This window comes from Lissotriton helveticus, chromosome 1_1 (assembly GCF_964261635.1).
Source record: "Lissotriton helveticus chromosome 1_1, aLisHel1.1, whole genome shotgun sequence".
In the NCBI taxonomy this organism is placed as follows: domain Eukaryota; kingdom Metazoa; phylum Chordata; class Amphibia; order Caudata; family Salamandridae; genus Lissotriton; species Lissotriton helveticus.
The window spans coordinates 1,409,282,001-1,409,309,018 of NC_136057.1; the positions used below are offsets into that span (position 1 = coordinate 1,409,282,001).

The window sequence follows — 27,018 nt, forward strand, 5'->3', positions numbered from 1 at the left end:
CACATCGGAACGTCAATTAAAGTACAGAAAAAAAAATGGTGATCTAGCGGACGAAGAGATGGGAAAAAGGGGCTCGATTATGGTGCCTGCACACGACGAGCAAACAATGACTATTTCTCTCCCTGAACTTAGCGCTTGGGAGGACAGCCTGAAGCGGAAACTACAAAATATGACTTCGCTCGGCACCCCGAATAATACAACCAAGAATGACGTGCACTAATGAATAAATTCCTACGTTTAACTAAATAGGGAAAATTTAAGGAATATTCCGAGGTGAGGTTTACCCAAGTACCCTCCGCTTGGAGGACTAGGAATGTTGCCAGTGTTTAAAATCTACTACCTCCTTTTCGCACCCTCATAGACATGAAACTCAAAGCTGCCCCATTTTTCTCCCAACTGACACCCACTGTTGCCTCAGCCCACCGTGAGCATTAGCCCGACCAGGTTAGTTCTTGACCAATTGCCAAAGGCGTAAGTGTGTGCAATCAAAGCCACCAGTGAAGGCAGCCGACGATAAAAGAGAAGAAAAAGGTAAAAAGAGCTTAGGATGCTAAGGATGCGCAGCATACAGGAAGTGATCATTTTGGCCAATAACTGTTCTATGTTTTGTCTTGGATTTTTGTATATAATACCAATAACTGTTCTATGTTTTGTCTTGGATTTTTGTATATAATACATATACTGTCTCCCCCGCCTGAGTTTGTGTGTACGTAATGTATGGATCTACGTCGTCCCTCTGCCTGTGTTTCCGTATTACTTGACCCCTGCTGTTCTGTGTTGTGTGCGCACTAAAATGGCCTATTATTGTGTGTGTGTATATATATATATATATCTCTCATACGTGGTGTACCGAATGGTTCGTTTAGAATGCGCTGAAGACGGCGAAAGATCAGCCAGAAATGCATCCGCCATGTATGTTTAATAAAAGCCTCCAAACCGTCTCCCCGAGGGTCTCTGTTCTTCTTTTTCTTGAAGAAGTTTCTCGCATATATATATATATATATCTCTCTCTCTCTCTCTCTCTCTCTCTCTCTCTCTCTCTCTCTCTCTCTCTCTCTCTCCCTCCCTCCCTCCCTCCCTCCCTCCCTCCCTCCCCCCCTCCCTCCCTCCCTCCCCCCCTCCATCCCCCCCCCCCCGTTCCCTCCTCCCTTGTGTGGTAACGTTGTGCCCCACCGGCACAAACCTAATTGGGTCTCTTCGAACACAAAGGTGTTCGGCAAAATTGACAGGAACTAAAACGATTGTAACTTGCCATATTACTACCTCTCCTTTCTGCAAAACGATAGAACCCGAGTTGGTAATGAAAGAAAGGACAGGTAAGACGACTGATGTCCCCTAATCTGGCCTTTTTATAGGGGGACTACAACGTCAATGGTCTTCTGTTTTTCAGTTCGTTAGAAATGCAATCCCCAATGCCCAGATTGCCTTACCCCTCTGCACTTAAGTGCGGATGTCCAAAGCGTCCTCGCTTCTCCCGATTGACCCCAGCTCCCTGTCCAAAGCGTCCTCGCTTCTCCCGATTGACCCCAGCTCCCTGTCCAAAGCGTCCTCGCTTCTTCTGATTGACCCCAGCTCCCTGTCCAAAGCGTCCTCGCTTCTCCCGATTAACCCCAGCTCCATATCAGCTATCCCCGAAGCGTAATTGATGACCTTGATTAACCGTCGCTCCCCAAGAAAAGCATGTTTAACCTCTGCCCCCCCTCTCATGATGATAGCCCCCCTGCTTGCAAGAGTTAGCCGACCCGAAGGGAAATGTAAGATTGTCAGTACTTGGGTTAAAAAAGGGCGAGTCTCTACCTAAGGACTCGATTTCGAGTTTGATAGAATACACTGTCGATGGGAGCCCGATTTCTCTCCACGTATGTCACGAATGAACGCCAAATAGGCTTACGAATTACGAATTCAGTGGAAATGCCCTCCTACATACTCCAAAAGTCTATGACTTCTGACTGTGACCGATGAACCTATCCCCCACCTACTTAGGATTGGGGACGGAATTGAGATGTATAAATGTCTTCTCCTGCCAGTTTTCTAAAACTTGTTTTGTACCCATTCAAAGATACAATCACCGGAGGAGAGGAGCTGGACGTGACGCACAGCCTGGCCACAGATCATGAAGCACGTGTGACCTCAACCAAAGGTGGAGTCGCAGAGCAACGAGACGCGGGACGAGGCACCACTCTCAAACTCGGCAGATGAAGGAATGAAGGGCTGCCTTGAAGCCCTCGATTTGCTGACCCACTCGTGCCTGAAGTCCCCGTCCCTTTTGAGCCCGACTGATGGGCCTGCCTGCTCGCCGTCCTTTGCTCCTTTGGTCTCTTGGTGTGTTCAAAGATCTGATCCCACTCCGCCCTCTCTTCCCTCGATTATTCAACAACATCACCCTTTTCGCATAACTTTTGACTCAGAAAAGAAGAGCAGCATTTAGATAGAATAAGGTTTTGCCACGGAAGAAGAAAGACACGCAGGTGCCCAGCATGAGGCACCCCTAAGAAGATCAGTTAGGAAACAGGACTGTGATCTAACAGCAGAGGACTGATCGCACCCTGCAACGCGTAAGGATGAATCCGAGCTGGACCTATAGCTCCACCGCCGGTGCTCAACAGCGCCAACGAAAGAAGACGGACTACCAGAGCCTACCAGTGATGGCTCGCTGTTAAAAAGACATTGTGACGAAGACCCCCCTTCCTGAACTTTCTACCCACCCCTTGACTAATTGCTTGTATCGAACTGAATTCCTCCCTCAACCATTTTTGTATTGCTTTCAAAAATGTTTCATCGGTCACTCATGTATTTAGTTTTCCAAAAGTCTCTTATAGCACTGACAAGACCCGAAGGTATCAGAGCACTTTTTACTGTATGTTGATGTCACCGGAGAGAAAGTCAGAACGTGATTCTATAATGTGTCGGAACCTTTTTCTTGATTGACCCTGACTAAGTATTATGCCGATCTCTAGACTTATATGAATAACCCAACAAATGTAAATTCATATGTACCGCATTCTGCCAATCGTATCGACTGTATATGGTTACACGCAATCTGCTAGTATTGACAAACGCTATTTCATTGGCCACACATGGCTATGTGTACACTCCGTCAGTTGAGGTAAAATGAACTAGCTTATGTAAAAAAGCGGCGACTGTTGAAAATGGCAATGTATATGCACATAAGCGGCGTTCATTTGTGTTCACTGTACCCCTTGTTGTAAGCAGAACGGATATCGCGAAACACTGACTGTGTTATCCCGCCAGCATAGACCCATGCACACACGTACACAACAGCCATTTTAGGCACCATGGCCTCTCTGTCCGTTTGTTAAACCCCCGGCACCCCTCCCCGCGCGCACTGCTCATGCATCGGCCATAAAACCCTCTCCCTCTGCGTGACCCTGCTCTAGAAGTAACACTCCTGCTTGACCCCCCCCCCCCCATTTCCTCCCAAGAACACCCTTCCCCTCAGCTGACGAGCCCCCCCCAGCTGCACTTGGCCTTTCGACCCGGTCCCAAGTCCTAAGACCAAGCCTCGTGGGTGTACCCCCCCTCCCTTTTTCCTGCCCAGCATAACAAAACCGTGATACACCAACCGAAGTGCCCGATCTTATAGCCTGCCCAACCTTTGATCTGATCATCCCCTCCTGCCCTCGTGTCCTGTAGGAATGTCCGGCTGAGAGATCACAATCTCTTGTTACATTCAGGAGGAGAGGATGACATCTGAGCGACTGGTATGGGAATAGGCCTGAAGCTGGGATTCCAAGCATGCTTTTTCCTACTTCAAAGCGTCTTTATTGCAATAAGGAATGTTTGTGCATCATAAACATGTGTATAAAAGACGAAGCCTCAGAGAAACTTGTTAGAGCACCTCCTGAAGACACTATGCGAGTGTCCGAAATGACAGGCTCTCCTCATGAGAAATAAAACTCTGTTCTTGTTTTCCTGCGCCCAGCGCCCGTCTCTTTATTTGGTAATTGTTCAAGATGGGAACTAAGAGGCATCCTGCGCCAGCAGCCTGGGCATCAGGTGCGTTATGGGCTGACTTTTTCACAGGGGCCTGTGGACAACAAGCCTACTGTATATCTGATCTGTTAGAGCATTAAACATGGGTTGAACTCTGCACCTGTATGACGGGAGGGATGTGATATGCTATATTAGACTTCCGCTTTTATTTAAGCCTAGGGTTAAAGCCTTCTGTTAAAGAAATTAATGTAAAGCTTTGTCTAACTTTAGGGATAATTCTACGTTGCTTGGGGCTTGATTCTGTGAGGTCTTTTACCCGTGGAACTGCTTTGCTGTCTGAGCACTACAGGTCTCTGTATCCTGAAAGAGATTTCAGCTATCTTAGCTTGAGAGATTTGTGGAAAAGCTCTGCTGATTGATTCAAAAAGATTGGCATAACCTGAGTAAGAGCTCTGCTGACTAAGCCCTGTTATGATTAACTTACCCAATGTCATCCATCATTTCTTGTTTTATACACTGTGAGATTTGTGCCACTTCGAGTATTGTCATGCAGTCTGAACCTGTAATAATTGTTCACCTGGAATGAACTGCTATCACAGGCCTCATACTCTACTATTCATGTAACCTAAAGATAAAAATTGGCTATTCTAGGTAGTGCTGTAGCCTCACACAGTGATGCAAACTGAAAGACAGCTATTGTATCTGAAGCCTAATCCTGAAAGAGCAATGTATCATTAAATAGATCTTTGATGTTTGAGATGTGGTTCTGTGCGATCTAGGTCATCTCAGAGCTCTCTCTCATGCATGACCTAAAAAATAGGTCTGCTATGCAAGGACTGAGTCCGAGTGATCAGTGTAACGTGAATGTTAGCACAGCTCTGCTGTTATAAATCTGTTGTCTGATACATGAGCATGTGAAATCTGTAACCCTTGAAGGCCAACCCCAGCTGCATGTTACCAGAGGAATGTTCATCTGAGAGACCCAAATCTGTACATTTAGTGCAGTCTAAAAGATTGTTCTTCTGTTTGTGTTACATAAACGATTGCTCTATCAGCGGCCCTGAATCTCTAAAGTAGCTCACCTGTCTTGACACACATTGGCCCCAGATCCCCGAACGTCTATTTGTTTAATATCAAAATGGGTGCTGTTGCTTGTCGGTGAAGGTTTAGTATCTGATGCCTTAGCCCGGAAGCAGTGGCAAGGCTCCTACACTCCACACTGTGGCAGCCAGAGGCAAGGGAAAACCTATGCACAGTACAGGATGACAATGACCAAGTGCTGCACTGCAGAAGCTAGTGAAGCTGCAGTTTGCCAAGGCAGGATTTCGTGGAGACTGGAGGAAGTGTTCAGTTTAATGGTACAAGGGTAGGGTGACCAGGCGACCCGGATTTGCCAGGAAGGTCCCCGTTATTCACCAGCTGTCCGGGCAGATTTCGAGAAATTTAGCTCATGTCTCGGTTTTTGGAGAGGGTAGACCAAAAACGGGGGGAGGTTTTTTTGTTGTTTTACAAAGCGGGGATTGTTAGCAGTTGTTCCAAGAAAGCAATTTAATTCACAGGCAAGCTACTAGGTTTAAAAATAGCATCTTATATATGTTCTTACTGCCTGTTTTGTAATTATCTGCTGAGGAAACGCTGTCATTCTGTGCGGTCGCTTGACGTAAAATTATAGTCCTTCTATTTTTGTGAAATGTCCCTTTTTTTGCTTTAAAATTCTGGTCACCCTATACAAGGGCCATCTGTTGGTGTTCTGGTATTGGGTCTACCTCGGATACCTCTGCCTATAGGAAGAGCAGTGGATAAGCTTAAAATACTGTACACCCAGAGGAAGGTCATTTTGGTTTCCTGCTGCCGATCCTGAACTAAAAAGATGTTATATAACAATGGGGATACCCAATAGGCTACTAGACCTGGGTTACATGTACAGTACAATAAGAAATTATCAATGAGCACGTATTTACCAAAAAGAAATGTTCTACCATTTGAGGCAAAGAAAACGCATTAACAAAGCCAAATTCTTTGCATTGCACACTCACATTGAAATGAAATTTATTTGAAACTAGCTTACCCGTCGCGCGTAACATTCAATTTACATTGTGTCATTTTTATTGAAACATATTCATTTTAATATGGAAAACATTTCAAAGTGTCGTTTTAATTCTATTTATTTATTGGAGCGCTTGTGGATACACGATTTGTTGTTTTTCCGTCTGGTGCGTACATCAGTATTCGAAAGATTATGAGGGCCCTGGGGGGCCGATATTTAAAAATATTTTATGGCAGAAACCTTCGCGTGAGTGTACTCAACAACTTCCCGAAGTTTCATGGCGATCGGATGAATGGTGTTTTAATTCTATTTATTTATTGGAGTGCTTGTGGATACACGATTTGTTGTTTTTCCGTCTGGTGCGTACATCAGTATTCGAAAGATTATGAGGGCCCTGGGGGCCTATATTTAAAAAAAAATTATGCCAGAAACCTTCGCGGGAGTGTACTCAACATCTTCCCAAAGTTTCATGGCGATCGGATGAATGGTGTAGTAATGCATATGCCAGAAACCTTCGCGGGAGTGTACTCAACAACTTCCCAAAGTTTCATGGCGATCGGATGAATGGTGTAGTAATGCATGTGCCAGAAACCTTCGCGGGAGTGTACTCAACAACTTTCCAAAGTTTCATGGCGATCGGATGAATGGTGTAGTAATGCATAAAGGACAAACAGACAGACATACATTCGTTTTTATATATATATAGATGTCAAAATTACCGTGATAACACAATAGCTATTTTGTTGCAATTGAGAACAAAAACATACATTTGCGAAATTTGGTGCTCAGGTTTCGGGAGAAGGGTAAGGAGTGTGGAAGTGATTAGCGTGAGCAAGTAGGGGTGGACAAGGACAGGGTAGTGTGACATGTATACATCATCCCAAATTGGTGCTCATCCGGCCTTTCTAAAAAAGGTCAAATCGTTCCATCGAACACATAGCCCTATATGAACACTGTTGCAATGATTACAGTTGTCCTGGCTTGTGTAGCAATTGTAGTCGACGTTTTGACCCCTGTGGGTGTGCTAGGTAGATTCGACCTTAGAATGGGGTCTTCCTCAGGACTCGTGAAGCGAAGAGCTATTGTGTTATCACCGTTTCAAATAATTTTGACATTTCAAATAAATTGCATTTAACTGGGACTGTGCAAATGTGAATGTGGCTTTGTGAATGAGTTTGATTTACCTCAAATGGTAGAACATTTATTTTTGGTAAATACGTGCTACTTGACCATTTCTTATTGTACTGATCCTGAAATAAAATGCATTAGAACAGTCCTAGCATATATTAAGAAGCCGTCTTTCTCCACTCTAGTTTGCTTCCTCTTCCTGCAATTATCTTTTAGCTACCCTTTACCTGCTTTTCCAGAGTTCTCTTTCTCAGCCGTGCTCAGTGACGATCCACCTACTGTTTTCCAGTCTGCACATTTTGGAAACTGTATTTAATATTCCTTGCCTCAGGTCATCCTTATCCCTAAGGATGGGGTGGGAATCATGAGGGGCTGCACCATAAAGCACCGTCCCAACCTCCAAAACAGTAAGCCACATCACATCATTCCAGAACTGACATCTGTCTGAGGACTGAGCCTGTAAGATCACTGTAAACAGGTCATCCTGGGACACACTGCTTCAGCCTGGGACATCTCCTTGTGGCCAGTCGATCAAGGATACTCCCCCCTCCCCCCCCCCCCGACAGACCACGCATGCAACTTCGGTATCGTACTGAACTCATTGCTCACAATGGACTGCCAAATCAACGCAGTTTCCTCAGCCTGCTTCCACACGCCCCACCTGCTTTAAAAGATATTCAGATGGATCCTCACAGAATACAGAAATCCAGAAAGAGGGGCACCCATGCACTCATCACCAGCAAACTCGACTAGGGCAATGCACTCTACGCCGGCGTCACCCAGAAGCAGCTCAAAAAACTACAGAACGTTCAAAACGCCGCAGCCAGACTGGGCCTCGACATCCCCCGCTGCAGCCACATCATGCAACACCTCTGACAACTCCACTGGCTCCCAGTCAACATAAGAATCACATTCAAGCTCCTCACTTATGCTTAAAAACTCTACGCGATGAACTACAGCCTCGCATTCCACATACACGCCAGACAACTGCGCTCCGCCCAACTCACACTAGCCTCCACAAGACCAGACCCGGAGGAAGCTCTTTCTCCTACCTCGCCACCAAGACCTGGAACACCCTGCACCTCCACCTCAGGCAATCCGTGCTGCTGACCCAATTCAAGAAGAACCTCAAGACCTGGCTCTTCGAATGATCCTCCACCCAGTGCGACCAGCAGTCACCCACCCCATGCGCCTTGAGTAGCAGCGCAATACAAGTCCCTCATAGATTGATTCATTAGAGAACGTTCAGATTTCCTAATAAATTCGATGTTAAATTGTGCAAGATGATCAATGAATATTTAAGAGTCAAAAGAGGTTTGGTTAGGCTGTTGTACAAAAGTTTAACATACGCCAAGCCCAACCACGTGGGGCAGCAGGTTTGCCTCTGGCACTTCTACATCTTCCATCAGTATCATGCCTGTGGCAGAAGCTCTCAGGGAGAACTTCCCCTCGATTTTGGGGGTGGAAAGCCCTTTCATTCCCTTTTCCAGGATGAATCCCCGCACTTTACCATCTTCACACACAGCCCACACTACACAGATATCCGCCATCGGAGAGTTGGTGATCCTGAAATAGATAAAGAGACAAAGAAGCAACAGCTTACTGGTGCATCCCATGTTCAACATTTTATGTCAACAGTCTATGACAACAAGGTAGCTCCTAACACTGCGTTCCAAACACCTCACTCCTTCCTACAGTGCAGTCTCACAGTTAAACACCATGCACACTGAGGTCCCCCTCTTTACTCTATGCTGCATTTGATTTGTGAATTGTTTTCAGAAAAGTGGATATGTAAGGAGAAGATAAGGTGTAATGGCTAAGTTACCTACTTTGAATCCTGGGGACCGTAGCTCTTATCCCCAGTAAGCACGACTGTGCGATCCTTTGCAAACATTTTATCTCCCTTATTCAGTTTCCACATAAAACAAGATTGACTGAGGAACCATGTATGAAGTTTCACACCAGGTCTTTATGGCACCAGATGGCTTGCTGATGCAACTCTTTAATGGCCGGGAAAAGGTACAGGGTTAGTCTAGCTACCCTCAAGTGGGAAAGGGCAGCATGAAGTCCCGGACCTAGAGCTATATTACTTAGCGACTCACCTTTAACATACCATTCATTGGTTTGATGATGATGATAATTGGGAGAGGTCCCTTCTAGCGTGCACGCATGATGGGCACCAATTGAGTGTGCTGCTGATGTGAGGCAGACATGTCCCTGATTCAATGCCCCATGTGATCCGGCTGTTATGCCGACTTTGGGAAAGGACAGTACGGTGGGTACTACAATGGGCGCCTAGCGCCCCAGACATGGATGTATGGGCCACATACGTCAATCCCCAGGTTCTTTGCAGCAAGGAAGGGAGGAGAAGGGGGGCCTTTTGAACTGCATTGGCTATAAAGTGCTTTCAACATCCCTGCTGGGCAGGACACAAGAGATTGCTTGGGTCCAAGAGACTCCAATCCCCAGAGTTTTTTACAGCAAGGAAGAAAGGAGAAGGTGGGCCCATTGACCTGTATTGCGCTATAAAGCACCTTTAACATCTCCGCTGGGTGGGATGCACCCAGTCCAATGGCAGGCCTATCTTCACCTGTCGTCGCCAGAAGAGGCCGGGTTCGCCCCCCCCTTGGCACCTGCACTTGAGACTTGCGTGGACTGTCCGAAATGTTTGTTGTGAGAACTGAACACTTGAAACAAACTACAGCTGGAGGTTTTATTTGGAAGGTTGGTAGTCGCTGAATTGTATATGGAAATATTTTCCTTTGAGAAGTCTTAGATTTATTTTTATCTATCTAGACAACTCTAACTTGCTGTTTATCACTTTTACTAGGGCCCAAAATAAAATCACTATTGTATGTACCACTGATTTATCATTCTTCAAAAGTCCTTAGTCTTGAGATGGGGAAAAGAAAAGCTGCTGGGTTCCTGCAAGGGATAAATAAATTGAAAAAATCATCTAAAGTGGAACCAGTGAGCTGCACATTAGAGGTAACTGAGGTAATAATTGATGGAGTGGAGTCAATAAATAACAGTGTAAAAGATCTTTCAAAGCATCAGCCAAAAAAGAAGACACGAAGATAGCAGGAATATTTTAGCAAGAAGCTTTACCACTTATTCCCCCCACCAATTTAGTGAAGTCCGTAGACCTGGAGGGTTCCACAGTTGATTTATCCGCTTTGGCGGATAGGGACAGCCAACATGGGTCATTCCAAGAGCATTATCCTTCTAGAAGTTAATGTCATCTGCTAGAATCGATTCCCACTTTAATATCAGTGGGTGGGCCCAAAGAGGTAGCTAGCATGCAGGTTGTAAAACAGAATTGTGAGAAGAGGGCAGATGGCAAGCCCCCTGAGAGCACAATGAAAGTACTATTTATGGAACTAAAAGAGAAGATAAAAGATCTAAAAGTAATATTCTCCAGTATTAGGGGTGTCTTTCATAGATTCACATGCTTGAATATTCCTCGTCGTCGAAGTGGGAGTCCCACGGTAAATAAAATAACAATAATGCTAAATATATATATATATATATATGAAACATAATACATAATAAAAGAAGAGGAAATACAACTGAAAACCTCCAAAATGATTCCTACATAGGAATGCATGGTAAAGAGAAAAACTACTTGTAACACGTTAGTGTCATTATGTTAGTCCAAATTACAGCCAATCAGGCGCCAGCACCCTCTAGAACCTTCTACTCAGAAGCTCAAGCCCTCAGATTTTCTACCGCACGTCGTGTGAAGGGAGTCTCCCTGAGCTCTGCTCAGTTCTTCACCTCAAATCTACTACTTCCAGTTTATTCAACATGTCAAGTAAGAAGTCTTTATTCAGACCTTGCTCTTCTTGTGGGAAGCTGCTCCTTTTTGAGAAGGACCCCCACCAGAAGTGTATCTATTGTTTATACCCGGATCATGAGGCTGGCAGCTGCAAGTTCTGTAGAACTTTTTCTACTAAGACTCTCAAGGACAGAGAAGGCCGTCTTCTCCTTTGGCTTCAACATCTAAAGGATAAGGATTCTGCCCTGTCAGATGCTGAAAGTTTTCAATCTGGTCCTTCTTCAGCAGCCTCTAAGCGTGGTAGTGTACAGGATTTGCCATCTCCTTTCCTCAAAAAGAAGAAATTGGCCCTGACTCTGGCTTCTGTGGTGTCTCCTACCACTCCTCCTACCACTACGCCCACGAGACCTGGCTCTCAGGCGTCTTCTACTGCCTCTCGGGCTGTTTCCACGCATCTTAGAGTTCCGTCGTCGACGGGAGCGTCTACGAGCGGTCCGACAACGAGAACCGCTATGTCTGCTTCGTCGACAACGACGCTGACGACGACATCAGCCTTTACTTTGTCGACGACCGTCTCGTCGACAGCCTTCACGTCGACGAGAGTTTCTTTGCCAACTAAGCCTGTCCCGTCGACAATTCCCATCATCTCGTCGACGAAGAAGAAAGAATCCTCGTCGACGAAAGTCTCGAAGAAATCTTCGTCGTCGACGGCTTCGTCGACCAAGGTCTCGTCGACGAAGACTCCGTCGACCAAAAGCCCGTCGACGAAGACTCCGTCTACTGGAGGTTCGGCCTGCGTCGACGACTGCACCGTCGATGGCTGCACCGTCGGCGACTGTACCGTCGACGGTTTCGTCTACGATGGATCGACCTTCGACAATGGCCCTGACGACGACTCCGTCAACGATGAGTTCTTCAAAATTATCTTCGTCGACAACCAAATCAGCTCCGTCCACGATAGCGTCGACGGTGGCATCCGCTTCCTTTGCCTGATTGCCTTTAGTGCCTTTGAAGACTTCAGGATCATCTACTGCTACATCCCATCGACGCAATAAGGCTCCATGCCAACAGATCTCTGCTCCAGAGCCGCAACCACCTTCTCCAATGTTTGCCACTACCTCTGAGCATGACACTGACTCTGAAAATGAAGGTGACACATTTGGGGCGGCCCATAGTCCCTCTGATTTGATTATCAAATGTCACGAGTCTGACACTGACGAAGATGGCGGAGACCAAGATTCTCACCAGGAAGAACAGCTGGTCCAGGTGCCTGTGGCTACGATACCATTAACCTTGATCTCTAATCTCCAACATATGCTGGATGATTATAACCGTTGTTTCCCAGCAACGCCGCAAGATGCTCCTGTGCCATCTCCTGCTGCCGTTGTGTTGCCTCCACCGTCTCTTCTGCCAACGTTACCACCCACGACGTCGTCTCAGGTTCAGACGTCAATCAGAATCCATACTACGGTTTATCCGCAGGATGCAGATGATGAGGCGGTCCCAGAACGTGAGGACGGAGAGGTCCCTGACAATTCGGACGATGATGCAGGTGACCAGGATATGGCGGAATGGGACGATTACAGAGCGCAGACGCCCTCTCCTCAGCCAGGAAACTCTGGCGAATCACCTGCTGTAGATAGCGCCAGTTTTCATCTACTAATGGATAAAGCGGCTCAGCGTTTCAAGTTACCTAGGTCACAGCATGAGGAGGACTGTTTCCTCTATGATTTTAAAGACAAGCCTTATAAGCAGGTCCACACGATTCCAATCATCGACTTTGTGTGGAAAGAGGGGATAAAACTCATGCAAGCTCCAAATTCGTTGCCTGCTCAAATACCGCGCCTTGAGAAAAAATACAAGGCACCAACTGGTTCACCGGCTTGCTTGATTTCTCACCCTAAACCGGACTCAGTAGTCACTCAAGCTGCACAGCGTCGAGCCCGGAACCCAGCGTCTCCAATCACCGCACCTCCTGATAGAGAGGGTCGACGCCTAGACGCTATTGGCCGCAAGTTTTCAACCATGGCTTCCACTTCTGTCCGAGCGGCCAATGCCTTGGCCATTTTGGGACGCTATGACCGGCAGATGTGGTCGGACATATCTGCTTTGATGGATATTATACCTGATGCTTCCAGGGTGGACGCTCAGCAGATTCTTCATGATGGGCAGAGAGCGTCGGAGGAAATGATCGACTGTGCAGTCGATATTGCTAATACAGGGTTCCGTCTGCTTGCAAGTGCAGCTGCCCTTCGACGCCAGGGTTGGTTAAAATCCACCTCCTTCAGGCAGGAAGTCCAATCCAAGATACTTGTTATGCCGTATGATGGTGAGTCGCTCTTCGGATCTCACATCGATGACGCCCTGGAGTCCATTAAGAAGGACACCGATACGGCTAAGTCTTTGGGCACGTTGCAATTCCGGAAGCAGTCCTTTCGAGGTGCACGCGGACGCGGCACTTCTTCCAATTTTCGAGGAGGGCAACAATGCCGCTCCTAGAATCAGGGCAACCAACGTTACGTTTCCACTCAGCAGAATCGTCAGCAGCCCTCCAGACCCTATAGGGGAAAGTCCTCCTATCGAGGATCCACTCCTAAGCGCCAATGACTTTTGTCATCCCCAAACTGTTGGAGGTCGAATCACTCTGTTTTATTCTCAGTGGTCCTCCATCACCTCGGACCGCTGGGTTTTGGACATTGTACGGCGGGGTCACACTTTAGAATTCGTCGAGATTCCTCCTCGTACTCCGCCTTTTGGCCCGCCTCCTCCACACCTCGAGGAGCTTTACCATCAAGTCCGTCTTCTTGTTTTAAAGGGTGCAGTCGAAGTGGTCCCGAAACATCAAAGGGGAGAGGGGTTTTACTCTCGATTCTTCCTCATACTCAAGAAGACCGGAGATTGGCGACCCATTCAGGATTTGAGGGCTCTCAACCAATTCCTAAAGTGCCAATCCTTCCGCATGCTGACATTGCTGGAAATTCTGCGTCTTCTATCCAGCGAGGATTTTATGACCACCATAGACCTTCCAGACGCATACTTTCATGTCCCAATTATCCAACAACATCGCCAGTACCTGCGTTTCAAGGTTGGACAAATGCACTATCAGTTCAAGGTCCTGCCCTTCGGGCTGCGATCAGCTCCTCGTGTGTTCACGAAGGTACTGGCCCCTGTGGTGGCTCACCTGCATCTCCAAGGAGTTCAAATCTTTCCATATTTGGACGATTGTCTCCTCAAGTCTCAAACCCACCATCAACTATGTCAGGACACTCGTCTTTGCCAACAAGTGTTTCAGTCACTGGGGTTGACCATCAACGACGAAAAGTCACAGTTTGCGCCTCTGCCTACCAGGAATTTCTTGGTAGCGATCTTAGACACACAACTTTCAAAGGCGTTCGTCTCGCACGAGCGGCGAAAGAAGATCCTTCGTCTAGTCTCCCTCATTCGAAAAAGACAGTTCGTTTCTGTTCGGACGTTAAAGTCATTCTTGGGGATGGCATCATCTTGCATCGCATTGATCCCAAATTGCAGATTGCGAACCCGTCCCATCCAAGAGGAACTGGACTTACAGTGGCGTCAGGTCTCCGGGCCCTTCAATGACCTAGTTGCTGTCACAGCCTGCATGAGAAAGAGCTTGCTTTGGTGGACACAGCCCACCAATCTGGAGACGGAAACGTCGTTCCTCGTTCACGCACCAGATCTCACGCTCACGACGGACGCCTCTCTGGAGGGGTGGGGCGCTCATCTCCAAGGCCTATCCATCAAAGGCAAGTGGACTCGGCCCCAACGCACGTGGCATATCAACAGGCTGGATTTGATGGCGATCTTCCTAGCGCTCAAGTCATTCCTTCCTGTAGTTCACGGAGAGTCAGTGCTTATCCAAACGGACAATACCACCAGCATGCACTACGTGAACAAACAGGGAGGGACCAAGTCTCCACATCTGTCTCGCTTAGCCCAGTCGATCTGGGATTGGGCTCTCCGTCATCAGATAACCTTGACAGCTGTCCGTCTGCCGGGCGTGTCCAACATCCTGGCGGACTCTCTGAGCAGGTCCACTTCCTCAACACACGAATGGGAACTGCACCAGCAGACTCTGGATCTTGTGTTCCGCCGATGGGGTCGCCCACCTCTAGACCTCTTTGCGACACCGGAGAATCGAAAATGCCCGTCTTACGCAAGTTGGCATCCCCACCCCGGGTCGTGCGGGAATGCTCTTTTGATCAATTGGTGCGATCTATTTGCTTACGCTTTCCCGCCGATCCCATTAGTACCGCGGGTGCTGTGGAAAATGCGGAGACAGCCCTGCCACATCCTATTGATCGCACCTCGTTGGCCCAGACAGGCATGGTTCTCGGAATTACTTCTGCTGTCTCAGTGCGAGCCCATTCCTCTGCGTCCACGTCCAGACCTCCTAACGATGGACAGGGGCCAAGTGTGCCATCCGGACCCCTCCACGCTACAATTGTCGGCATGGAACCTGAGCACCTTGAATTTGCAGACTTGAACATCTCTCAGGAATGCAGGGACATCCTTGCTCATGCTAGGGCTCCGTCTACCATCAAAACTTACAAACTCAAGTGGAAGAGGTTCTGTCATTGGTGCGTGGCAGCGAATGTCCACCCCCATCCATTCCACTCCGGAACAGCTTCTTCCGTTCTTCTTAAGTCTTGCTCAGTCAGGACTTTCACATGCTACCTTGAGGGTTTTACTAGCTGCAATCTCTCGTTTTCGACACAATGGCTCTTCTTCCCTCTGTTCGTCAAGAATCATACATCAATTCTTCAAAGGGCTTTTCCGAAAATTCCCACCTGTTCGGCGCCCTCCTCCATCTTGGCAACTCAATGTTGTCCTCTCTCAACTTATGAAGTCACCATTTGAGCCTATCCACAAGGCTGATATCAAATTCCTCACCTGGAAGGTTGCGCTGCTTTTGGCTTTGACTTCTTCTCGTCGCGTGAGCGACCTTCACGCTTTTACTGTCCAGCCGCCTTATCTCCAGTTCAAACCTAACGGAGTGGCGCTCTGCACCAACCCTTCTTTCCTACCTAAAGTGCCTATGGATTTTCATCTCAATGAGCCTGTGTTCCTAAGAACTTTCTTTCCGGACCCAAGGTCTCCGGCGGAGCAGCGCTTGCATTCTTTGGACATCAAAAGATGCCTTAAATTTTACATTGCCAGAACTGCCTCCTTGCGCAAGTCCGATCAACTGTTCATTGCTTACGGACGACCGCGTAAGGGGCATCCAGTTTCCAAACCTACGATTGCCCGTTGGCTTTCTTCAGCCATTACCTTCTGTCATCTACAAGCTGGCAAACCATTGCAGTCTTCAGTGAGGGCTCATTCTACGAGGGCGATGTCTTCATCCACCGTCTTGTTTGCTGGGGTGCCACTTCATCAGATCTGCCGTGCAGCGACATGGTCCAGCAGGCACACCTTCACCAAACACTACTGTTTGGATGCCATCAATGAAGCGGATACAGCAGTGGGACAGGCAGTGCTTCGTCATCTTTTTCAATAAGGTGAGCCTCTGTTCCCCCCTCCTTGGTGTTTTTGCTGTGATTGCTACTGATGTTTTACATGACTGTATTATTATTACTGTCTTGGCTTTTTCCATATGTGCCTGGCTATCTCAGCTTTCGGAGGTTACTGCTTTCTATTCTATTCAAGCAGGTGGTTCTCCAGTATTGGTGTCTTTCATAGATTCACATGGGACCCACCCTCCTCCCCTCAGAGGCTCTCTTCTCCTCATGCACTCTTGGTCACTTTGGTGCTACGAAAATCTGAGGGCTTGAGCCTCTGAGGAGAAGGTTCTAGAGAGTGCGGGCGCCTGATTGGCTGTAATTTGGACTAACATAATGACACTAACGTGTTACAAGTAGTTTTTCTCTTTACCATGCATTCCTATGTAGGAATCATTTTGGAGGTTTTCAGTTGTATTTCCTCTTCTTTTAATATGTATTATGTTTCATATATATATATATATATATATATATATATATATATATATATTTAGCATTATTGCTATTTTATTTACCGTGGGACTCCCACTTCGACGACGGGGAATATTCAAGCATGTGAATCTATGAGAGAAACCAATACTGGAGAACCACCTGTTTACAGGTAAGTAACAATTGTTCTTATCCTTATAGGTTGCCAATTGGATCAAGCAACTAAAACAGCCGTTGCCTTTGAAAGCGGCACCAAGCTTTCCATGACTTTTTTTCTTACACAAAAAGCTGTCCAGCTTTGCATGCTACCTCAAAATGTCAAGCGGTAACAACCCAAGGAAGGCTCCCGCAGGGCAACCTACAAATGCTAATCAGTCAAAGGGCCTTAATCAGCATGTCAATTGCGACCCATCTTCGACCAAGCAGCCACAGGATTGCTTAGCAACGCAAAAAGGTAATTTAATGTTCTTAGGCACACAGTTCCACTCTATCATAATAGTCACACTGCCCCTCCTGCACAGAGTTCTTATGGCATGGCAACTGTCAGACCCACCTAGCATAGCAATTTTAATCATACTATTTCTAGAAGGGTGTTTATGCCATTTTGTAATGCTAACAGTAAACCCGAGTTCTTAATCAATGTTCCCAAATTACCTCATTCAGCGAGGGAGGACAAAAGCTCACTAATTAGTACGTCTATTCAAGGGATCCGGGGCATACGTCACTGTCACTCCATTATCCATTCTGATATTTTGAAAGCATTCTTTCATTCTACCTCAGGAAACAAGTATGACAAGATAGAGATACTTCTTGCTGAAGGGAACTTAGTTGATGGCCTGTTGGGTCTTGATCTACGCTCCAGTATTTCTAGTAGCATCCCAAACCAGTTTAAATACAGTCTATTGAGCCCGGAGGTACTCTTAGTACCAAACAAAATAGTCCCTGGTATTCTGGGTCAAATACTAGGAGTGTGGGATATTAGGTTTTTGGTGGAGTGGACTGGCTGAGACAGCCCTGCATGGGTATAAATGTGTCCCAAACGAAGGAAATTGACAGTAGGGGGGCAATAAATAATTATATCGAACTTGACAGAGATGAAGGCCAAAGGTTCAATTGCATACAGGCTTCCAGTGGGACAAGCATTATGTTGCCTGGGGAGCATAATATCACCCAAACTTTGATGGCAACTGTCCCCAGTCAGATGAGTATCCTTTCTTGGTATATTGCAGGGATTCTTCCAAAGATGGATGACCTGGAATGGGGCGCCTTCAGAAGCAAATTTGACATTTGCTTATTTCAGGAAACATGGTGTTTGACACCTTATTTTTGGCCAGGGTACATGAATTATAGTTTAAATGCACAAAGAAAGGGGATGGATTGGTTTTTCAGGGGCCTTATTATATTTATTTAAGAGCTGTTTCTTATCAGTTACCAACAATCAACCTACCCCCTGAAGCCCAACGATATGTGGTAGCACTTACAGGAGTACCACCCTTAAGAAAAGGGAAAAAGAGAAAGAGAGAGTGAGTTAAAAAACAAGTGCATCCAGTGGCTTGGGGTAAATAGACCCCTGCCAGCAAATGTCTCTGGTGAAATCTTGTCGGCTAGAAGAGTGGGTTGGATTTGGAGGGGCCTAAAGACAGTAGCAGGTGATGTTATAATTCTGAACTTCAGGGATACCTCTGCTGTAGAGTATATCTGTAATGTTCCACTCTACAGATCAAATACACAGATAAGTCCACTACACCTCTCGTATTTTTATCCCACTCCTAGTCTGGAACCAGGTCGTCCAAGATTTACACATGAAAATAGGGGATGCCATTTTCCACCACACAGTACTCTAAATGGGGGGGCATTGAGGGTGGGCTTGTCTTCCTATGGTCCCCTATTCCTGCTACAGCCGCATTGGAATAGGTTTAGCGTGTTGGAAGAGGTGGATTGACTCAGACTAGGAGAAAATTCTCCCCCACAAGATACAAACAAAGCTTCTAGAAAGATAGAGGTAATAAAGGAAAATGTCTTACCACTAATCTCTAGGGGAGACCCAATAACTGATTACACACCAGGGGAAAGGACTAGCAATAGGGGGAAGAGGGAAGCTGAGAGCTCTGAAAATATAGTAGAAGGATGCTTAAAATTGATTTCATGGAATATAGCCGGGCAAAAAAATAAGCTGCTTACCCCTGAGTGGACCGCCTTTATGGCAACATACGACATCTGCCTGATGCAAGAGACCTGGGCACTGGAAGAGAGTTCCAGTTCGACCTTTGCAACTTTTGACATCTTGGCAGTGTCTACAGGTAGAGGTCGTCCGTCGGGTGGGCTATCGATCTGGATAGGCACTCACCTGGGAATCCAGGCAACCCAAATTCAAACAAATTCCCTGGATATCCAGTGTGTCTTATTAAAACCTCCAAGTAAACCCCCAGTAGCGATAATAAATATTTACTCGAGGCCATCCAGGAATGGGCAAGAATCAGCCACAATTTAAGCCCTGAATTCTTTTATTCAGGGGCTAGAATTCTTCCACCGCAATAATTCTCGGTGGGGACTTCAACTGCCAATTCGAACCGCTGAGTAGCCTCGAACTGGGAGAACAAGATGATGTAGACGCACTATGGAATATCCCTGAGCCCAATATTGCCCCGGTCAAGGCATGGACACCTCTGGTGCTCCAAATAAAATCTTTCACCCTTGCATCATCCTTGCGGGCGTGCAATGGGAGACTGGACCCTGATCGCCCCGCAATAGCAACATTTAACCGGACAAACCAAACATCCATCATTGACTATTTAATGGTGGATGCCAAAAATTGGGACAAGTTAAAGGAATTTAGGGTTGTACAAAGACAGGATAGCGACCACAATGCCTTGGTCCTAACTTTGAAGCCAGGTTCCTTTGGACTAACTAATCCTGACCCTAAATCCGCTATGACGATCCCCCCCCTTATGCTGACTAATAATAGAAGGAGGGTTAAATGGCCTCATCTTGCAGACTCACCTCAACAACTTGCAAAAATTTACCAACTTGCAATTCCCCTTATAGCTCAGATGGGCGACTCGACTGGCCAACAACAGGCACTAGATACACATAAGCAGTTAGTTGCGGTATTAGGGAATGTGTTCTACCCTGCGAGTAGAATTAATAGGCGTCTGCCGAAAACGCATCCTTGGTTTGATGATGCCTGCAAGAAATTAAAAAAGGAGCTTCTCGCGGCAATCAAATCGAAAGATAAAGCGAACATTAGGGCTACTAGACAGATCTATAAAAAGGAGCTGGCTTGGGGCAAGAGAGAGTGGGAAGAAGCCAGGTGGGAACAACTGAGGGGCGCCCTTGCGACAAAGGATGCGAAACTATTCTGGGCACTTGTTAACTCTGGTGCGAGAGAGGGAGGCAAGACTTTTTTACCAAATATTGCTCACTCAGTGTGGGAGGTGCATTTTGCTGCACTCTACACTAGTCCTGTGACTGACATCCCTGAATATTTAGATAGGACCGGGATATTAGAGCCAGATGGTCCTCTTTTGACCTACCCAGTCTTAGGCCTCCCACACGAGTGTCGACTGTGGGGGGCCTCGGGCTTGGGACACCAGACAGACCAGTGGGAGATCGGGGCGAGGGTGGCCTCTGGAAGTGTTGTGAGTATCTCACTCAAGGAGGTAGAACTTGTGATTACCAGGCAACTCCCTAATAAAGCACCAGGCCTTGACAGGATACCAGGTGATCTTTTTCGCTCTCAGCCAAAAATTTGGGCACCGTACCTGGCCGTATTGTTTAATGCGGTCCTCTTGGGAGCCAAGTTACCAGATACCTGGGCGGGGGCTGAGATCGTCCCTATTTTTAAGAAGGGCTGCCCTCTAGTCCCCTCAAATTATAGGCCGATTAGCCTCTTGGATACTACTCAGAAGCTAATGGGCCGGATCCTTCTGGGTAGAATACTAGGATGGGCGGAGGAGTATAAAGTAATGACTACCCTCCAGGCCGGCTTTAGATCCGGGATCTCGACCCTGGACCAACTTTTTAGGCTGCAGGTCCTTTTTTGGAAGACAGTAAGTGTTGAGGGTGGCAGCCTCTACCTTGTCTTCGTAGACCTGCAGGCCGCTTTCGACTTTGTGCCCAGGGAGAGTTTATGGAGGTTTTTGAAAGAACTAGACCTTCCGCCCTATCTGTTAGATGTCCTGAAGTGTTTTCATGCAGGGAACTATGCCCAGGTCAGGTGCGGGAAGAACGGGGAATTATCAGCCCACTTCCCAGTAACTAGAGGCGTATGCCAGGGCTGCGCCCTGGCACCCACACTTTTTAGCCTCTATATAAATGGCTTGGTGGGTGAATTAGACAACGTCAGGGATAGTGATGCCGGTCGGGTGCCTGCTCTGATGTTCGTAGACGACACATTGTTGTTGTCTCGAACTTCAACAGGCATCCAGCGGGTCCTGGATGGTTTTGTATCATTCTGCGCCTCGTGGGGACTCGAGATTAATCTAGAGAAGACGAAATTTATGATCTTCGGTCCCCCGAAACGCACCCGCCCTAGCCCTGTACTAAATGGCACCCCGCTTGAAAGGGTGAGAACCTTTGTATATCTGGGTGTCACCCTGACTGAAGATTTCTGCTGGGGCCCACAGGTAGCCAAGTCCGCCCTGAGGCTTTCGCATTTTGTAGGGGGTATTCGCAAGTTCCAGAGTACAACCCATTTCAAGCCAGTCTCTCCAGCGCTTGAAATCTACGGTGCTCAAGCCAGACCAGCTGTAATGTATGGTGCAGAGCTCTGGGGTCATACGCGTATAACAAGCCTCTTTAGGGTTGAGCAGGCATTTATGAGGAACTTGATTGGCCTCCCCCAGAGCACTCCGCTCATACCCTTGAGACTAGACCTGGGTTTAGAGCCCATTTCAGAACTGCTACCGGCTCGACCTCTCCTATATTGGAGAAGGCTCTGGACAGTACCCGTGCTTGATGATTATAGAGCTGAGTTCTCCGCAGTTTGGGGGCGGCTGAAGAGCAAAAATATACCATCCCATATTAAAGCTGTTGCATACCAAATAGGTTTGCCCCAATTATGGGAGACCCCAGAGGAGAGTTGCCCAGCGGTGCGGAGAACTGAGCTGCTGGCCTCCCTGAGACAGTATAATCTAGGTTTGCTGTATTGTTCGTCAACTATGGGCAGGTTGTCTACAGAATTTCTGCAGGTTAAACTTGCGCCCAGGAGGGAGGAGTTCATGGATTTAATACAGCCTCCCACTGCAAGAAAACTATATACACAATTAAGACACAGCTGTTTGCCTATTGGGGCACTGATTTCCAAATGGGCGGGACGAGAAGAGGGAATCTGCCCAGCTTGCAACAACAGTAAAGAAGATATGGTCCACGTCCTGTTCTTCTGCCCTGCCTATAGTGCAATACGGAGATCTTGGCTGGCACCGCTGTGTAGAAATTTGGGCTTAAAACAATGTGCTCAGGCTTGTAGAATTTTAAGATTCGATACTTCACCCCCTATTGTGTTCTCGGTCTCCTGCTTTTTATATGGTATGTGGCGTAGAAGGTCTACTCTGATCAATTGTGATAAAATGTGATTAATTGAAATGACTGTCATCCTTCATTTGATAACTTATTGTTTAATAATTTTTTAACCAAGGTTTTTAACTATTTATGTATTCTATGTATTTTATCTTGTATGTACATATTTTATTTGTGCTTTTATGGCCTTTGGCCGAAATAAAGTTATCAAATTGAATTGAATATTTATTGAAATCTCTTTAAATTGTACGGTTAACATGTTAAACGTTTCTTCAACAGACATATTGGGCTTCAAATTAACCTCTGGCACAGGGCAGCAACTGTGTCATCTTTAATGTTTACAGTCGTACTTCCAGAGAGAACAATGGCTCTAAAACAGCTTGCATTTTTGATTAAACCAATTGATTAAAGTCCCCCTCTTATAATTGCTGGTGACTTCAATACAGCTTTAGAACCATTGGTCATCACTGGCTTCTCTAATATAGAATTTTAAGAGGAGCTGTGGGCTATACCTGATTTACAGCTAGCACCCATTAAGCGATGGACATCAATGGCTATTCAACTGCAATGAACTTACTTTATCTCTAGGGTTTAGGGCCTTTAGCATACACATTCTGACAGGATTGTAAAATATACATATAAAAGTTTAAACCATTCCAGTAGAATCAATTATATCCTATTGGACCTCAGGCTCTGGAAAGCCCTAATCAACATGGTAATCGTAAAACACAATGATAGCGACCATAATGCTCCCCATCTGACTACGTATGTCTTGTTTACCTCTATGTCGGGAACTTAGGGAAAACCAGCGGTATTTGAGTTGACTGTCTATAACAACAGGTGTTGGAGCTCTCTAATGCAGCAACCCGATATGTTAGCCAATATATATACGATAGTTTAGATTCCATGGTACATACACTTGATAACTCCATCAATGTTGTTCAAGCACATGTTGATCTATTGAAACAACTGGGAAACATTTTCAGTACAGAAATAAGACCGGCTCGCCATAACTCAAAGACTAGTTTTTGATCCTATGAGGATTGTAATGTGGCAAAGGGGGACCTAAAGACTGCAACCCACTCGAAAAACAGTGATAGTATATAAGCTGCGACAAACAAATACAAGAAGGTCCTAGGTAGAGCTAAAAGAGAGTGGAATGATAACAGGTGGTTCACCCTTACCATTGCACCAAATGCTAAAGACGCCAGGTTATTTTGACACATAGTTGCCCGTGGTAGCCGTCATGATCACACCACCGTGAATTATTTCAATCAGCCGAAAACCTAGGTTGACCATTTTACCAACTTGTATTCTAATACCAATGATCAATCCAGACAAGCTCGTTGATGTGCTATTTTCCCAAGCAGAGACACTTCAAGCGATAAAGGCCACCGAATTAAATAATGCTCCTGACCCCGACAAAATTCCAGGTGACTTATTCATGTTGGAACCTAGTTCCTGGGGTCCCTATCTTACCTTAGTTTTTAATTCTATACTGACAAGAACTGCGTTACCAGCTACTTGAGCAAGAGCTGAACTAATCCCGGTTTTTAAAAGGGGTTCAAGGGAATGTCCGAGTAATTATCGGCCCATAAACGTTATCGCTAGTAGACAGAAAATCTTCTATTGACAGATTCTCCAGAAGCTACATGATTGAATTCAGGAGAATAATATCCTATCTCATCACCAAGCTGGCTTCAAAAAAAGGTTCGCCATTGTGGAACAGATTTTAAAATTTTTAGATTTTCCCTAATTTATTGTAAGATGGTTGTATTGGGGAATGGTCATTCATGTCGCCTTTTTCGATGTCAAGTCAGCTTTTGACCTAGTACCTTGCCCCAATTTTTGGCCTATCCTCAAGTCAATGGGTCCAGGAAAATGTGTTACCCATTTTGATAACACCGCCTGAAGAGACATAGGCACAAGAGAGGCGGTGACACCTGGGCGAGCTACACGTGGGCTTCCCCATTTTGAAGGGGGTACGTCAAGGTGGTGTACTTGCCCCAACATTGTTTAGGCTCTATATAAATGGAGTAGTGGATTATTTAAGTGATTTTTGTTATAACGTATCGAAATTATATAAATCCTTGGTTTCAACACTTTTGTTCGCAGATGACGCGTTATTGATCTCCAAGACACTTAAAGACTTACAGACTCTCTTAGACTGGTTCATTGTCTTCTGCGTACACAGGGGGTAGGAGGTTAATGTTGCTAATACCAAAATTATGTCACTGAACCTGCATTGGGGTTACTGAGGTGTACCTGCTTCGGATGGGATTAAACTAGAGAGGGTGAAGACTTTTGATTACTTTGCATTACACATTGTCCGACAATATGACATGGAATTTGCAGATTAAAAGATGTGGTCTAAAGCAGTTGCAATATATTGGCATATTGAGGACCCACAAAACCACTCTAAGTCTGTAATACCAGCTATACATATATATATATATAATACGCAATCGGTGTGAGCTGCTTTATATGGTGTGGAATTGTGGGGTCATCTGAATGCGCCATGATTGACTATAATAGAGAGGAAATTTCGATGGGCTCTCTTTAAGTTACCCTAGAGTTCGCCATTACACCAAACATAGATATGGTTATAAACCCAATCAATTCAATTAAACAATTCTCTATTCGATCTTTAAAAAGATCATAAAATCACATTGTAAAAAAGACAGTAAAATTCAAACATAGCTTATTTTCACGAATATCAAGCTCAGTAAATACAGATGTTTAAAAACATTTAAATCATAACAGTTGAACAAATACTAAAAAAGGAAAGTCCCTACAAACAACTAAAAGGAGACCTTATGCCCCCGTCCATTGATTTTCTGCTACGAATGGCCATCTTAAAAAAACAGCAGACACCATATCAAATTTCTGGGCTGTATAACATTTGAAGAGAAGTTAATGCCACTTTCCAATTCCGGAAGGCTAATTTTCTCAATATAGATTTAAAATATAACTTTAAAAAATGACGATAAAGGCCACAGAAAAACAAAATGTAACAGGGATTGTTCCACGCTACCATGCGAGGGGGAAGCTCTTTACTCCAAACACCTGCCGGTTCGTAAAAACAAACCAAGCGACATTCAGACCCTGGTCTAAATCTAAATAGGAATGATCTCTCCTAACGGGTTAGCTCTAGCGGGTTAGCTCTAGCGTAAGATAGAGGGATGTCAACCATGGCATCAGTGCGATAATAAATGACAGTGTGTTTGATTGCAATCTCCTGAGATCGCTTGATAAAAGCATGATCAGTAAATCTCTGTTTCACTACAGTTTTAATATCTTTATCATTTAAACCTGGAATGCTAAACAATTCTAAAAATGCCGATATTGCCCAAAGAATTTTGTACAAATCGCAAACAAGGGATGAATAAGCCCTCATCCAAACTCAGGCAGTTGTTAATAACTGCCTATTGAAAATAGCCTCCTTTTTGCTCCAAATATTGACCTAGAGATGGGGGGGCAATCTAGCAGTGTCAAGTATGTACTTTAAATGTCAAATAAAAGTGGCACAGGAGGAAGGGAGATTCAACAGTCTTCTGCAGATTCTGTTTTCTTCTACCTGGATGGGGTGGCATTACAAACCCCCCACACCCAAGCTTCGTAAGTGGCCATGGGGACACACTGCATTTTATATAGTCTAAGAAAAGGAGAAATAGTGGACCCAACATCCCTCTTAGCCAAATTTAAAAGAGATCCCTCTGCCCTCCCTAAGTTTCGACGTGCAGTGTTTACTTGTGTCTGCCATAAGTTACCAGCGTCAAACGTCAGACCTAGATAACAAAAACTTGTCACTCCACTTAGTTGTTTATCTCCCAAGTTTAGTACTAATAAAGCTATCTTTCCAGGACCGCATGCCTTAATATGAGTTTTTGTTTCATGCCTAATGTGTTCATTAAGATTAGTTGACCCTGATAAGCAAGCCCCCAAATTCTTTACGTACAAGATGAAAAGCAATGGTGCCAACACACACCCTTGACATACACCGCTAGCTAAGGGAAACAAATCAGACAGTTCTCCTGATTGACCATATCTAACCCTGGCACTCAGGTTTTTATGGCGATCGTGCAAAAGCTTCACTAGCGCAATGTCCAACCCAGATTACTCAGCATCTGCAATAATTTAGTTCTATTTACACAATCAAATGCGGTAGAAAGGACCATAAAGGCAAGGGATAGTGGGCAGCGACTGGGGGCAGTGTACTTGCTTACTATGAGATGTAAATTCAGGCACTGATCCACTGTGCCCAGCCCAGGACGAAAGCCGTATTGGTTCGTAGATAAAATCCTATTGTCCAAGGCCAATGTTTGTAGATGGTTAAAAATAGCTCTCCCCAATATCTTTACTGTGCTATCCACCAGCGAAATTGGTCGGTAACATTTTAGGGACTCCCCTGTCCTCTTTCTTAAAAATTGATACCATTATAGACTTGGCCCAAGACTCAGGGATATTATAAAACAGAGTATAAACCCAATCCTACAGAGAGCAAAGCTTAGATCATTGTTATATAGGAAAAGCTTATGGTACATGGAGGAGCTGACTATGCATAGAAAGGCTTTAGAAGAGATGTTGAACCCGGATGGTCTTGGTAGCATATCCTGGCTGAAATCTGTACCAACTGAATTGCTTAT

General features: G+C 45.7%; 1 protein-coding gene across 1 annotated transcript in view; it reads right to left on the bottom strand.

Annotated features, from left to right (window-relative positions):
- The window catches only part of GCDH (glutaryl-CoA dehydrogenase), a 216,747-nt gene that overhangs the window by 36,267 nt on the left and 153,462 nt on the right, over positions 1-27,018 (bottom strand). Inside the window, exon 8 of the mRNA XM_078684804.1 lies at positions 8,479-8,695. Within this exon, the coding sequence (XP_078540930.1) occupies positions 8,479-8,695 (217 nt within the window). The remainder of the gene's footprint in view (positions 1-8,478; positions 8,696-27,018) is intronic.